We start from the raw sequence: 16816 nt of genomic DNA, 5'->3' as shown, positions 1-16816 counted from the left end.
GTAGTGCTTTGAGTAAGAGCTTTTTCATTTTCCAGTTCTGATGTCTGTAGACTACCCTAGGTTAATGTATTTATAGAATTGGCCTGGTAAATCAGAGATGGTGATGGCAGTGCCCTGGAAGGGAAAAAAGGACTTACCTGTTACTCTTCAAAACCAGACTTTTTTTTGTATGTCGCTCAGACAGTTGCATTTTGAAATGAATCTCATGCATGATGGAGGGCGATTACTACTGATAAATGGCCTTGACACTAGTGGAAGAGGCTTCTTTTGAAAGAAATTCAATCTAGGGAGACGTCTGGTCCAGTTTTTCAAAATCTTGTGAGAATCCTTATAATTTTTTCCTGGTTTTGAACTACAAAGATTCTCTTGCTTCACCGACATACCGTGAATATTGTGTTTTTCATGAAGACTTAGGACATTGTGGGTGGGTTCCATGACCTGATGGATGAATGTGTTTTTTGCTAGTACTTCTATCAAGGAATTATGATATAAATGTATTTCATTATTTTGGTGTCCTAAACCTTGCTTTTAAGAACACCATTTTCAAATGTTACTCTGACTTATGTAGGCATGTTAGTAATTCATTGGGATCAATTCCATAATTAGCAGTGGAGAAATACATGATGAATCAAATGTGCTTATCTGAAAACATTGTGATGAATTACTTCTGCTGGAGAAGTAACTGTCTTATCTTTAGTCTTATCTGAGTAGTTGTTTTCAAGTTTTGCTCATCTCTTCTTTCAGAGTTAATTGGTTGAATATCAGATAACATTTGATTTTTATTTTTTTTTAAGAAATCCAGATTTCCTTGGATTTCCCATTATTATCAGCTAAACAGCTTTGAAAATACCACTTCATTTTTTAAAACACCTTTCACATTTTACTATAGAAATTTTACTTTCCTAGCTGTATTTCTGGATATGAAAATGTGACAATCATACCATGCTCTAACTTGCTCCTTCAAACAACCCATTCCTTAGAGAAAGCATTGGAAAGGAGAAGGGGGAAGATAGTCTTAGCCTTTCATCCTTATTTTGTACTTGTTTTGAATGCTCCATTCTGACAGTTTAGCACATAATACATAGTTATTTCATATCAGCATCTAGCATAGTAGCCAAAGATCTTTGCCTTGAGTAGAATTTTACTCTGTTCAATTTCTGTACTACTTTAGTTCAGTTCTGAAATGTATGCCAGAAATACATTAAACAATTTGATTAGCATTCATCATATGTGGTTCTGTCTTTCTCAAAATGAAAGTTATATGAAAGTTTGAATTATATCTTTTAATCTTATGTCTGGTTATTGTGTTTTCATGGACGGGACTAATGTATATTATGTAGAGGCAACAGAAGGGGGGTGAGTTTGAGGTGTCACTTTAATCTGCAGAGGCTGCACCTCAAGTTTGGTTGACACTGGGAAGAACTCTGACTCTTGCTCTTACTAGGGATCAGTTCCGTTATCATCAACCCTTCTTTCTACCCCAAAACTTAAGAGGTTTTCTTTTCCAGTTGTCCTGAACCTACAAAATTGAGTGCACTTCAGTAAAAGCACCAAGTCTCTCAATTTGGCTCACTCATTAGGGAGTATGGTAGACTGTGAATGACATGTTTACTTTGCTTGTAGTAGTTGAATTTGCTAGATAGAAATGTCATATTATTGAGTTTATGCTAATATTGTCCCAGGTAAAACATCATTTAATTATCCAGTATGTATGTTGCTGAGCTCCATCAGCAGCTTTTCTCTGTGGAGTAACTAATGTAGATTTCTCCTCACTACTCAGACACTGATTTTCGGGAAAACATGAAACTTCCCCAAACCTAATATATTTGAGTTCTTTCTTAAGAAATTGGGTTGAAATAGGCTAAGAGGTTTAAAAGTTCTGGGGAAAGAGGGGGGGGATAAAGAAAAGATGGAGAAAATGGGAAGCATAGAGTGACAGACAGGATGCTTAGAATGATTTGGGTTTTCCTGTTGGTGAGATCACTGGCAGGCAAAACTGGATGATGATGATGACTTACAGAGGTGGATTTAATGTCCTGTGAAAAAATTCATTCTGACATGTCCTTTTCTTAACTCAGAGCATTCTCCTAGTTTGGACCATTTTACTGAGTATGTTTTACTACATCTTACTGTTTTAACGCCTAGTTTGTAAAGCTGACTCACATCTCCCTCAAACACTGTCAAGGTCAATATGAAGTGGTGAGATTTCACCTCTCATAAAGTCAGTCCGAAGTAGATGCAGTCTTGCACCCCACAATGACTTAGGGCATCTGTGTAGAATTTACGAATTTTTTTTGATACTGAGAGTCATAATTATTTTTTTTTTTTGTCAGACTGGGAAGTCCAGAATCTCAAGTCGTCTTTGAATATAGAAAAGTCGAATGTTTGCAGAAGGAAGAACATAAAATAGCATTATTTCTCTTGTTAACCTCTCCTTCCTCCAGCTAATCTGTTTTACCTCACCTTTATTCCTTTCAGCCAGCATAACAAGCTGTGCTGTGCTCCCTGGGAATTATGCCAGCTCTTGCCTTTACTCACAAAAGGAGCAGGCTTGGCCCAGTCTGCTTTCTCTCAAGGGATGCTTGGAAGCAAGAATTCATTGCTGAGTAAAGGTATTAAGGAGCAGGGGAAGAGAGCACATGCATGTAAAGTCCTGTCTACATCCAAAGTGACCATGCGCACAAGAGTCCTACTGGTTTCTTCCCCATCTTCTTCCTCAGCCCTCCCGAGAACTCCTTCTGACGATTTGACCTATCTTAATGTCACATTGAATTATTCTTTTTTTTTAAGACCAGGAGAGAAAAATGCAGTTTTGTTTACATGGCTGAGGAACTCTCAGCCGGCACGGACAGTTGGGATTTGGGATCGGTCTGGGAGGAAGCACTGAGCTGATGGGCTGAGTTGTCTTCCGTGGGTGCTCACTCTCCTGAGGAGCACTATCAGCCAACCTGCCTCTTTCAGTAAACTGAGAGCAAACAGTCTCTTCTTCTATACTGTGAGACAACTCTCCTTATACAGAAACGTTCTGTGAAACTAAGGTGAAAAAAACAGCAGAGTTTGTGTTTTGTTTTGCTTTTGTTTTAAGCATGGATGTTTTTCTCCTTCCTCTACAATGAAGATTATGGCAATATACTGCCCAGAGTAATAGGGGTAAAGAAGAACAGAGAGACATGGTCTAATAAAGCAGTGAAGTCCCACAAGCACTTGTGTTAAATGCTGTGAAAGGACAAGTTGTAAGGACTAATTCCTGACCGGAGTGTTCCTGGAGCAGTAAGTGCTAGGACACACATGGTTTGTTTATAATAAGGGAATACACAGGAATCATTTCAGGAAATACTTATAACTGAGCCGTTAATAAACAAGAATTACAATATAATTAGGCTAGATGTCTTTATGCAACAGTCCTTCCCCCGAATAAACCAACAGCAGCAAACAAAGCCCTGGTGCAGTGTCACGGCTGTAGGAGTTGGACTTTAAAATGAGGAGGCAGCTTCAAAAAATCCTCAAGTCAAAACACAAGAATAGAATCAGGGTACTGAAGTAAGTTGTGGTGCTTTGAATATTGCTTGTAGGTCTGAAAAGTTTCTTTGTAGAGAGGGTGTTGATCTGTGGCAACACCTCCGCAAGACCCAGAACCTTAGCATATCACCTCCAGTCTCCAAACTCTCTAGTTGTGTTTGAAAGTGCCTGCACAGTGCTTTGTTTAGACTTGCTGATTTCTGAAAAACTGAAAGCACCAATTTTGCTAGCTTCACCTAAATTTGCCTGTATCACCAGACAAGATTGTGAAAAATGTAGAGCAAGGACCTAGTAAGGAACATATAAAGGTAAGTGTCTAACAATATGTGGAGATGAAGTTACCAAATGATAATGAAATATAAACTTAATTCTGGATTACAATTAACAAGACTCCTTGGTTACTGGCTGCTCCATGCTTATCTTCTAGAGGTAGATGTTCCTCCTGGAGCATTTGCAGAGTCTCTGGACCAGTCAGGGCTGTCTCTCCTGGGCTTGGCCACTTGCATAGTCTTTTAGAAGAATCCTGCTTCCTTTCAATGTAGACAAAGTATTTGGGGCTTAACTGGAGTCTTGTACCTTTCAATAGTGAAAATACTCCAGGGTGTCCTCTAAACTACCCACCTTCCTGTCTTAGCAGACAGGGTTTTTTTGTGGTAGCTTTAAACAGCTTTTCCACATCCGTCTGGCACAGTATAAGTGACCAGTGACATACTACATATTATGAAGGCTGTTAATATGTGGCAGGTTTTGGCCTCTGTGCTTTGGTATGGTCTCAGCCACATGTGGAGACCTTAAGTGATGCACTGCCACTAGAAGTGCCAGACGGTGCCTAGCCCAGACTGCCTTCCTCCTTCTCCTTACCTTGTACAGTTTAGACCTCCTTATGTCAAAGTGACCCACTCATTTTGGGGAGGGTTGAGAAAAGACATGGTACATTTGGTAATTTTGAAATGATACAATTCTCTTTGTCTTTCATGGTGAATTTAAAAAAAAAAAAAAGAGAGAGAGAAAGTACTCCTGTTTTAGGGAGATGGAAGCCCCTCTGACCATGTGTGCATTATGGGTCTGACTTCTGTGTATTGAAGCAGAAGTGGATTCTTACATACCCATAGATAAATGAGGAAGGAGGAAAAAATGTAAAGATTAGGAAAGAAAAAACCAGACAGTTAAAATCCAAGAGGCCACTTTCAGACAAATGGAAGTGAGAAAGTGGAAATACACCCACCCTTTGAAGAAAGATGTGGAAATTATACTAAGTAGAACATCTTCTAGAAGAGCTAATAAGGTGCTAGGAAGAATTAATAATGGAAGCATATGTCCAAAAAGTGTATATGCAAGCCTATATCTGAGAAGCAAGACTTCACAGAGAATTGGTAGGTTTGGGAGACTTGAGAGAATGAGAACCATCCAGAAGAACCCAGATATTGTGAAGAGAGTATTTGCTCAGTTTTCACCATGCTGAATGTTGGGATGATGTGTACTCTTTTAGGTGCTTAAAAAAGTGCAGCTATTTCTAGATAGGACATTAAAACAAGCTGGTATGTTCACGAGCAGCGGTTCAGTCAGAGTAATATATTTCCAGAAGAGCTGGAGGAATTTAAAAGTGAAGGCTGTTGCTAAAATTATTTATTGAAATCATGAAGTCTGGGACACGGAAGGGTGGCAAGCATTGTCTTCCAAAGTGATGCTCTCAGATCTGCTGAGAATAATTGGCATCCATCTTGCTCTGGACTAGCTGATACTAGCTGCCTAAATAAAATTATTAAACTAACTGGGTCACTGATCAGTCTGACAGTTTGTGCATTAAGGAAGAAACAACCCTGAACAATAGGAAGTGGAACATTCTTGTGTTTTGAGTTAATCTTGTTGAACTAATCTTGTTCTTCAGCATGTGGTAGTGGGAACAGTTTACAGAAATGTGCTTTCAGAATGTTGTTTTTATGACTAGCTCTAGAAATCTTAATTCTTTTAATATATCTAAAGCAGAAACTTGTATAAAATGAACTGGGATTGAGTTTTTGCTTGGTACAGGCTGTTAGTAAGGTTCCAGTGAGAGCATCATAAACATACCTTTTGAAAATCACACCTGACCTTCTGTCTTTTCAGAAGTGAAAGAACATTTTTCTTTGTAGAAACAATAAAAAGTGGAGGCATTATGTTCTGTGTAGAATACTTTATATGTAAAAACACTGTATGATGGGAAGTTGCCAGTGGCAGATGCATTTTGGTTCAGAAATAATAAAACTTTGATTTAGAAACATGAGTGGATTGCTCTAATGTATGCTAGGTTTTCCTTTCACATTATGTATCTTTTTGTAAGATTGGTGGTATGGATAAAGTACTCTAAATGCACCTTGTATTTCTGGTAAAACATACTTATCTGTGACTTTTACAGGGAAAATGAGAAGAGAATCTTTATCACAATACTATGACACATTCTAATATTTATTTGAAACTTGGGCTTTAGATATATTTTAAGAGAATGAAAAAGTTTTGGGTTTTTTTTTCCCCACTTTATAGCCTCGCTGATGCATGGGAAAATGATATTGGAGTTCATCCTTTAAAGTTTCCAGCAGAAACATGTTTGGAATTACTGCTGATACTGGGTTTGAGTACCACTTCTCTGCCACCTTCACTGCGATGCATGAACTCTTTTCAGGTAAGGATCAGCTGCTATTTCAGTATAAAGGTGTTACTTCTAGGAAAAAAAGATCCCTGCGGCCCATAAACCCTTTCAGAGTAAAGGTTTATCTTCTGTAGTTGTGTGACTCTCTATTATATTAACTATAGGAATGGAGAACTTCTTGTAGTGCTCAGTTTCTTCAATTGTATTAAATGTAGACCAAGGCAGGAAATGTCATTGGATTTTTAAACAGTGAATCACTGCTTAAATTAAATTACATGTTTAAAGAAATTTCATCAAACTTAGGCTGGAGTAGGTAGAATCATTATATAAATCCTTCTTCGCTTAAAAAAAAAAATAAAAAAAAAAAAATCCTCAGCTAAAAATAAAGATTTCCACTGGTGAAAACCTGGAAAATTAGGAGTGAAGCATTCACAGTTTTGGCCAATGTTCTTCTGTATGGTACTGCTGAAGTTCTCAGCAGTCATAGAAATTTTTCTAAGAAAACATTGTTGCAGGCATGTTAAATTGTGATTTGTATTTGTCATGTGTCTGAAGATGTATGATTTTTACAAACGAAATACACAGACATCTCAATTCACGATGATACGACATATCAACTCAACCTTTTTATGATGTTACTGTCTTCCCTTGTAGTTACATAGTCCATCAGTTGTGCATTGATGCAATTCTAAACTAAGCAGCTGTTGAGCAGTAAGCATACCTGAATCTGTGTTTGTTTTGACAGCTATAGAAGAATCATTATCTTAGGAGGACTGAGTGTCCTAAACAGTTTATACCACAAAATCTGGTAGCTTCTATTTGCCCATACTCCTAGTTTGTAGTTAAGGCACGTTTAATTAGTGTTCCTGAGTTATGTTTACTAAAAAATAATCTTATTGTAGAATTTTGGAGCCAGATAGAATATGGTCATAAACCAAAATCAAATAATTGCTTTTAATAGAGTTACACCAATGTACACCTGCTGAAAACACGCCTAGATCTTAGGATATAAGTATGCACCTGCATTGTCTGCTCCCTTTGCATCTTGTGTGCTTGAAAACAGGGAATCTGTGTGTGGTGAACTCTTGAGTATGGCAGCAGCCATTGATCATTTCAACATATTTTAATACCCAAGGTCAGAATTGTTATTGGGTTGTATATTCGGAGGCTATAAAAGTGAAGAATCTCCTGGATACTGGCAGAGTGAGATTGCAAAAATTATGAGTTTCAAGGATTGGCTAGTACCTAGTTATCCATGCAGTGGAATAGTCTTACGTTTCCTATTAAGAAGTGAACTTTTGGTTATCTAACCCCGGAGGATGTATTCCTTGTCCATTGCATTGCCAGTAATCTGTGGTAAAGTCTTCTCTGCTTGACCCATGATAGGTTAAATAGGAGTCTCCTCTTGTACACTGAGGCTGTATGTCCTGTCTTATTTCTGTGCGTACTCAGTCCTGCTTGTGCGGTTGGGATTTCCTTTGATTTGTATATCTGCGTAGAGATAGGAAGCCATAAATGACTGTCAACTGATACAGATATGAATTGGTAAACTCAGTAAGGGTTTTTATGTCAGAGTACACCAAACACCAGACTTTTCTTTTTCCTTGTCAGACTCCATGATCGTGCTTGATTGCTCCTGGGTCATTTTAGCTTCGTGCGGCTGTCTCTGGAAATGAACCGTCACCCTAGAAGCCCGCCATGCACCGCCCAGAAGCAAGTCAGGGGTAGGGTTATGTCAACCATGGGGCAGGAAGGCCCCATGCATCCCCTCTGACTTTCAAACTCAAATTTTGGTGGAACCACAGAAAGCAAACGTCACAGTGCTTTGCTGAACTGAAGTACTGTGGGGGATGATGACTTCCAGCACCGGCCTGTGCAGATCTTAGTTTGCCTGCCTGTGTGCCAAAGTAGGTGACATGGCAATACCCAGTCTTGGTCGCAAACGTGATCTCAGGCTGAAGATACTGTATTTTGAGGAGATTCCCAGTGCCTGTGCTTTCATAGCAACACAAAAGGCAAAAATACATAGTTTTTGAAAAGCCCAAGTTCTGAAACCTGCTCTGCTAAGATAATGTTGTATTTTGCTAAGTGGGAGGAAAGGAAAATGGCTGGTTTGATAAACTTCTGCGTCCAAATTTCACTCTCCTTGCCAGACAGTCAATATCACCAAGTGTTTGTCCTGGAGGGCAAACACTGTCCAGGAAAATATTGTTTTATTTATTTTTATTCTTGCAAACCTTGTTTAGATCTAAGTTTGTGAATCCATGAAGCAGAAACGAAGCTTGCCCGAGCTTTTCACTGATGCTTTACAATGGGCTGTCAGTCTTACCAGATTTTTTTCTGGCTTGCTTCTTAGTACTCATGTCCACTTTCTGCACAGCAAATATTAGAATTACATGTCCTAGTTTTTCTGTATTTTTCTTGGAAAATCTGGCAAGATCTGCAGAGAGCTTGAATAATGATATTAAATTGTGCTGTCACCTGAGCGTAAGATCCCTCTGCACCCAAAGTATTGAAGATTGCAAGTCAAACAGGGAATAATAAAAGGGCACTAATCGAAAACTGCTATTTCACGTGTCTTAATGGAGTAATGCCAAAATGACAAAAACTAGTTTTGTTTTATTTTGTGGTGAACCTAGATCTGGCGGTAGTCTAGGAAAAAAACCCCAAAACCATTTTAATTCTATATTACAATAATCCTTGTATTTGAACTGAAAACAATCACAGTTTCCTGTTATCCACACATGGCAGTCTTGTTCAACAGGAGGCCAGGCTCTTGCAGCTGAATGCTGGCATCTGAGTGCTGGGGGAGTTAGAAGGGAAATGACCCCAGAAAGTGCCAGAGTTTTCTCCGTTCGTAAGTGTTCCCACTGATGGATGTGTGGTGTAGAGCTAAATGGACCACTAGTTTCCACTGGTGCTTTTCTTTATGTTTTGATACAGTATTTGAAAATGCATCTAACAGACAGCTGTATAAGTAGTGATCCAAAAGTTACAGTTTAACTCCTGATATCATGTCAGTATAGCTTTAAAAAATCCAATTGTTTTTAATTAGCTAGCCAAAAATGATCTCACCCACACCCCTGTGTTGTTTGAGACTGTATTTACCCTCTCTCCCTATTATATTACAATGTTGCAGTGTTGACAAGCCAAAATTTTAGTTGGTATACATATGCATTGGATGATGTTTAGGTTGTAAAAAGCACATGAAGGAAATGTGCTTAGTTGCTAATCATCTCTATAATAAACTCTGTTCTGCTTTGTGTTCTAGAAGTGTTCTCTGGGACTAGCTTAGCAGACTCTGTCTCTGTGCTGAGACATAAATTAAATTTTATTTTCCAATGGTGTGCTGCTGCTTAGTAACATAATATTTGAAATCACTTTTCAATTTCATTTTGACCCTGTGAAGATCTTTCGGTGTGATTTATGTCGCTGGAGGAGCCTGGAAGAGGGGAGCAGCAGCAGACGATGTTACGTGGCTCTCTGCTGAGTTTAAGGTGCTCACTGCAGCCAGCTTTTAAGCTTCTCCAGTTGTTGATCCTAGGTACTGGGTTGTCTGTGGCTCATCTTTCTTTTTACCTGTGCAGTTACACTGACATTGTTCTGGTGGACTGTAGACAGTTAAATCTTGGGAAGCTTGAGCCCAGAAACTCTGAGGGACCAAAGTGGATAGACTAATTCTTGCTGGTTGATGGCTGCTCCTGGGTTTACTGTAGAGCATGGATTTGCAGCCCTGACTTGCACCTTCCCAGGCTTGTAATCCCTTACCCATAGTAAGGATGTCTCAGATCAAGGGACTAAGATTGACTGAGGCACTTGATATTTATCCTGGAGAAATGCAGAAAGCAGTAAGAAGGGAAAGAGGAGTTCACTACTAGAAAAGATTAAAGTATTTTTTAGCTTGCTTTTGCTCTGAGCATTGTTTTGCTGCTCTCTCTTCAGGTCCGTTAACACTGTATGGAAAGCTGTGTTACCTTATTACACTCTTGATCTATCTGGCTCTCCACCCACCTGAGCTGTCAGCCCTTCTTTGCTTTAGGAACAGTTGGGCTTGACTTTGTGTATTATTCTTAATACTTGCAAGCACTTGTAGCTAGCACCCACTTGAGTTATCATGTGCTTTATCACTGAACTGTTCAGGTGGTACTCCTCAGCATAGTCTGGGAGGATGTGTTGGTACTTCAGAGCCTACAACACAAAACAGTTAACACAGGGAGATGCTTTAAAGTGACAAGTAATCTCTGCTGTGTTTTGCTAACCTTATCTTGTCTTTCTCTGAATTCAAGCACAGCGAACAGAAAATGTCCTGGATATTGAATTGTTATGATGATATATGGGGCTGTTCAGCACATTCTCTCTCATTGCTGTTATTGGGGGAAACCAGGCATTTTACTTCATGTATCAAGGCGCTATTCATAAAGTCACAGACTGTAACAAGAGTTCTCAGAGTTAAATAGGTCACAGTTTTATTTTTACTTTCAGATTTGCATGAAATTTGAAGGAGATTGTGATTAAGAACTGCTGAGCGGTTTCAAAATTTCATTTGTAGTAACCCTTCATATTATTTGGTGCTGCACCCAATGCCATTGGTAGCTTATCAGCACACTGTCTGGTTAAGTAGAGCCAGTGTTTAAAAGTAAACAAAAAGTCTTCATTCTGTTGTTGCAGTAAGCATTTCTAGAAGTGTCTCTGAAGGAAAAACTCATTTGCAGTTACTTTGCTTCCAAAAAAAGGAGGAAAAAGTTTTACATAGAGCAGCTTGTCAAGTTCTCTATCATTTGAAGTCTTTTTATTAAAAAGTGCAGAAAACTTCCTAAAAGCAACAGGTTTAGAGATATAAAGTAACAAGTGCCTCAGAAAACATAAGAATGAACAAATAAAATATTCATTATAGTTTAATGGCTCTAGTACATGAGTATCAAAAGTACTCAAAATACTCATGGAAGGCAAAATACAAAATTACTGTTGTCTTTCAGGTCTATACATGGTCTGAACTAAAATGTGCCTTTGATATTCAGTGTTTTTTAATATTGATACTTTTATTTTTTATGTGGGTGTGTACGTGTGTGTATATATATATAAAGCACTTTCAAACTTATTTATTGCAAAAAGAAGTTAGCTGAAGATAGAGGACACTTGCAGATGCACCTGTGTTTTCTGACAATCCTTTTTGAAGCAAACAGCTGAGTAAAATTTAGAAGTATCTGCTCTGCTCAGCTCAGCTCCTCCTTTTGTTCCGTTCTGGGCATTTGGAGCTGGAGAAGTTGCTCAGATTCTTTTAAGTTGGACTCCACTCCTTTGGAGCACTGTCAAACAGCAGCAAAGACAGAACAAGGAGCTGCTCTGGTTCAAAATGATTTGGGAAATAGTGATATAAGAAATGAAAATGTCAAGAGGGATGGAATGGCTTTCAAAATATTGTGTCTTTTATTCAACTATCCCAGTGTCATAGTTTAAGCCCAGCAGATTAGTATAAAAGTGCCTGCTGTGTGCTTTTTCTAATTTTGACTAACTCAGGTTGCCAGGATGAGATAGGATGGATTAATTTTCTGTTTTATTGTGATGATTATGTGGAAGTTTTTAGTTTGATTTGAAACAATTTTAAATAGGAAATAAGTACCCAAGCCATATATAGGGAAGCAGATGTAGTTTTGTAAAACATGCATACAAATATTTTGTTGACCTTAAAATAAAATAGGTTATAACGTGTATATTTTAGGGCTTTGTTTGTGTTTGTCTGCATTTACTAAAAGCCGTAATAAATCTGTTGAAGCACTGCAGAATAATTTGGAAAATATTATGAAATTATATTGAACAAATGCTGACAAGAGCAAGTGATATTAAGAGAGTTAGTGTTTCAAAGACAAATCTAAATACTTCTTTGCAGAATGATAGAGATTTCTAGGTTCAATTAAGAGATTATTGTCTTGTTTTTCTTGTTTGCTACTTAATTGTCCTATATTAAGTTGCTTTTTATTACACCACTCAGGTTATCTTACTTGGTGTTCACTGTAAGCTATTTTTTACAAGTATTTCTAGAGTGTTCAGTTGTATTTCTTGAACACCGAGACTATCCGCTTCTTTTTACGTTAGCTCTTGGAGCCTCAAGCTGAAACAGAACAATTTTTTTATTGAAGTATAATCAGTATTTTTAAGTCCTTGTTGAACCTGTACCAAAAATGTTTCATAGTGCTGATTCTGCATAAACTTTATTAAAACATAATGTCTCCTACCTGAGAATTTTTCGGCTCTACATATGCAGGAGAATATTGAGCAATGTCCTGTACCTCCTTATGTGTCCCGTATATGACTCATCCATATCTGCAGCACAGGCTCTCATTTCTAGGCTATGGTTTCTAGATATCTGGTGCTGCTTTGGAGATGCTGATGGAAAGGTATTATTTCACTTATCTAATGTGTGGCATGGCTACATTTCCTCTAATGGAAAGGAGCTGCCCATTTATATTGGCCTGAAACAGAACAAAATCAGTCACATGTAAACCTAAACTGAAGCTTGAATGGGGAAAATGCAAGCTGAGCTTACTTGTGGAAGCACAAAATTTTATGATTACTTCAGTGCTCAGTGATGGAGAGTCAGGACCTTGACAGCAGTGGTCCGAAACTGAGATTCAAAATCTGTCATCAGTTTCTCAGAAGAGCTAAATGCTTATTTTCTTCCAAGGCAGTTCTCCAACAGAGAAAAAATCAGAGAGTGAAGCTGGACATATCCTAAACAGAAGTAGATTTTATTACAAAAACCCCATGAGCTCCCAGTGAGAAGCAGCTACATGTAGCACACACACAAGTGCCTCCTCTGGAAATACAGTCCCCTGCTGCTTGAGAGGGAAGATCTGCCAGAGGAACCAATTCATTTGTGTGCAATTCCCTCAGCCTAGAACTTGGCAACAGCCACCTATAACATTGGCATCTGGTAATAAATTTCAAAGCAGTTTTCTTAGAAAACATGCTCAAATATGTCGTTGTGGTGTGTTGTCCCTGTCTGGACACCCGGAGCCCACCAAAGCTGCTCTATCACTCCCCCCGCTCCTCAGCTGGACAGGGGAGAGAAAATATAACGAAAGGCTCTTGTGGGTCAAGATAAGGTCAGGGAGAGATCACTCACTGATTACCGTCATGGGCAAAACAGACCTGACTCGGGGAAATTGGTTGAATTTGTTACCAATCAAATCAGAGTAGGGCAATGAGAAATAAAAACTAAATCTTAAAACACCTTCCCCCCACCCCTTCCCTTCTTCCTGGGCTTAAGTTCACTCCTGATCTTCTCTACCTCCTCCCCACCAGTGGCACAGGGGGGACGGGGAATGGGGGTTGTGCTCAGTTCACCACACGTTGTCTCTGCCGCTCCTTCCTCCTCAGGGGCAGGACTCCTCACTCGTCCCCTGCTCCAGCGTGGGGTCCCTGCCCCCATGGAGGGAGACAGTCCTCCACAAACTGCTCCAGCATGGGTCCCTTCCCCGGGCTGCAGTCCTTGAGGCACAGGCTGCTCCAGCGTGGGTCCCCCACGGGGTGACAAGTCCTGCCAGAAAACCTGCTCCAGCGTGGGCTCCTCTCTCCATGGGGCCACAGGTCCTGCCAGGAGCCTGCTCCAGCGTGGGCTTCCCACGGGGTCACAGCCTCCTTCGGGCATCCCCCTGCTCTGGCGTGGGGTCCTCTCTGCCCGGGCTGCAGGTGGAGATCTGCTCCCCCGTGGACCTCCCTGGGCTGCAGGGGGACAGCCTGCCTCACCAGGGTCTTCATCACCACGGGCTGCAGGGGAATCTCTGCTCCGGCGCCTGGAGCATCTCCTGCCCTCCTGCTGCACTGACCTGGGGGGCTGCAGGGCTGGTTCTCTCACATCTTCTCACTCCTCTGTCTGGCTGCAGTTTCTGTTCAACAGCAACTTTTTCCCCTTTCTTAAATCTGTTCTCCCAGAGGCACTACCACCGTCGCTGATGGGCTCGGCCTTGGCCAGCGGCGGGTCTGTCCTGGAGCCGGCTGGCATTGGCTCTGTTGGACATGGGGGAAGGTTCTAGCAGCTTCTCACAGAAGCCACCCCGGTAGTCCCCCTGCTACCAAAACCCTGTCACACAAACCCAATACAGTCATTTACCATTTAGATGTGAATGTACAACTTATTGCAGAAATCCAGTTTAGATATCTAGTCTGGTATAGCCCATGTTATCAACTGCTTGAAAGGGGTGAAGACAGAACTAATTAGGAATGAAAATGCGTGGTTGATACCACTCATTTTATTTCCTGTTTGCTTGTATTGTGAACATTCTGCTTTTCCCAAGTAATTTTGAAATCTAAAACTGTAGCTGTTATGTCCTAATTAGCCAGTACATGTGCCTGTAATGTGCTATTAAACACAAACTGAGAGTTTGTATTCTTTGTCAACAGGCACCACACTGTGAGTGTGTTATGGAAAGAGGCCAGCGAAATACACATGTTTTATGTACCTGAATATATACATAAAGAAGAGTCTTATGGGAGGCCTGATACACTTTTAGAACATCCATTTCTGTTTATTAACTGAGGCTATTGCCTTTGTGATTTAGAAACAGGCTCTGCTCAAAAGAAATATTTAGCCCTATGCACAACCAAATAATGCTGTACCTGTTCGACATGGTTTGTAGTTAATTCATCTCTTTTGGGCTGCTTCCGTCCAAAACCTGGGTTTCTTTAAGTTAGTGTTATCTCTATCCAGGTCATAATTAATAGATTGACTTATTTGAGGAGTAAGTTTCAGCTTCTTAGCCAACAAGGTACAGAAATCTGATTGTCAGCTGTATAGAGCTAGATAGCCAGCTGTTGCTTTGAAAATAATACTGAGTCATTGGATAGCAATGATTCTATAATGGAATTTTTTCCTTAAATTTTCATGTTGTTATGCTGTGTGCTCTGTGAACGGGCGTTGTTATGGAAAGCTATGACTCTGTTCATTTCCATTAAGAGGCTAGATGGAAGCTTTGAAGCTACTTATGAAGTCCAGAAAGCTCTGCAGAAAAAAGATGTATTTATAAGGGTGCTTCTTAGTAGGTTTACAGGTGCTTTAAAAATAGATGAATTTAACCCTGTTGGATTTCAGCTGTAGGCTGCTATAGGTATGATGTTATCACAGATTCCAAAACTTTGAGGGATCCTGAAGGAGGATGTCACTGAATTCTAGCATTGTATAAGCAGACAGGGAAGCTTGCCAAGGCACTCAGAGCAGCTCAAGAGTGTTACGTGTTAAAGAGTTGGAGGCAGTAATGATGTCTTCAAGGAGACAAATGGACAAATATACAGAAGTCTGCAAAGCTGGAGCATAATTGAATCAGTGACTTGACTATGATAAAGTACATGGTGGACGAAAAGGAAGAGGGTTGTTAAGTCCTCCTTTTTTTATTGTCAGTTGAAAATGAGTCTGGAATGGATCTTTTGGTGAAGAAGTCAGTAATGCTTCCAGTGAGAAACATACAGTTTGCCTTCCCTCAGAAGTGGAAGTCCATCATTCTGTTGCAATGTCAGTAAAGAGAGCAGTGTGCTCTAAATCTCTGTGCTTAAATCATAGGTCTTTGATCAGGGGGTGGTGGCTGATGACAAATGGTAGTGATGGAAAGCTCTTGCTTGTTAAGGAAGAAAACTTTAGGTTTGGATTTTAAGGAAAGCTAGAATGGGCAGAAACATGACGTGGGGAAACAGGTCAGATCACTGTCTGTCCAGAGGCAGGGAAAGACCTGAAGGGAAGTGTAAGAGATAAGATGGACCAGCTACTCTTTCAGTAGGCTGTTGCTGTTCCCATTGACCTACATCAGCACAGTTTTGACTGACCATAAAGAGGGCAGGATTATTTCCATCATCTTTAAGTAGCTTGCTGCTTTGACCAGTAAAAAAGATCAGTTATGCAAATATTCGTTTGTACTATAGCTCCACTACTTTTGAATTAAAGGAAGCTGTTCTACACATGGGTGTGTGAGGAGGTATCTCAGTGTACGCATTTTATAGTGCTCCTAAAATAAGATTTGGAATACTCCTACAGGAAGAAGAAAGAGAAGGGCAAAAAGGCATGTAAGCATTAACACAACCGTTTAGCCTTCAACAGAGAGGTGTTATGCCTTGAGGTGAAACCTGGCAACCATTTAATAGTATGTAGAAAAACTTGCAGGAATCTGAAGATGCCGTAGCTGAGTGAGATCACAGGGAGTGTTGGGTGGGCAGAATGTGATTGCTGTTTGGACTTTCGCCAGGCATTCTGGTTAAAGTTCCTTTTATCTGTCTCTGGGCTGCTTGACAAGTACAATAGGAAGTAATTCTGCCTTATGGAAAAAAAAATAAATTATTCCCATATCACTAATGTAAACTATAAAAGCGTATTCTATAGAGAAAGAGACTATTTTAAAATGCCAGTTCCCAGTCTTCATTATTTTTGTGAGCTGTGGCATTGTGAATTGATGAAACAGATCAGGGAGCTATATTCCTTCTGTTGCTGTTAAGTGAGCTTGAATTTTTTAAGGAAAATGGAAGAGAAAATGAGTATCAAGCACCTTGGCTACATAAAAAAGGATCTTGCCTACAAACTGGTACAAGTGGAGATGTTATTTTAATCTTACTGACTATTTTGGCTGCTCAGCCCACTTCCAAGTTCCAGAACGCATGGCATTCGTAAATATGATCCTGAAAATGACTGAA

At 39.8% G+C, this 16816-nt stretch overlaps 1 protein-coding gene across 1 annotated transcript in view; it reads left to right on the top strand.

Annotated features, from left to right (window-relative positions):
* UBE3D (ubiquitin protein ligase E3D) overlaps window positions 1-16816 on the top strand; it is an 84447-nt gene that overhangs the window by 44139 nt on the left and 23492 nt on the right. Inside the window, exon 9 of the mRNA XM_049818313.1 lies at window positions 6040-6178. Coding sequence (XP_049674270.1) covers window positions 6040-6178 — 139 coding nt within the window. The remainder of the gene's footprint in view (window positions 1-6039; window positions 6179-16816) is intronic.

The sequence above is a fragment of the Accipiter gentilis genome, chromosome 15 (assembly GCF_929443795.1).
Source record: "Accipiter gentilis chromosome 15, bAccGen1.1, whole genome shotgun sequence".
Lineage (NCBI taxonomy): Eukaryota > Metazoa > Chordata > Aves > Accipitriformes > Accipitridae > Astur > Astur gentilis.
Note: the sequence above shows the minus strand (reverse complement) of the source record. Positions and strands in the feature narration are given on the sequence as shown.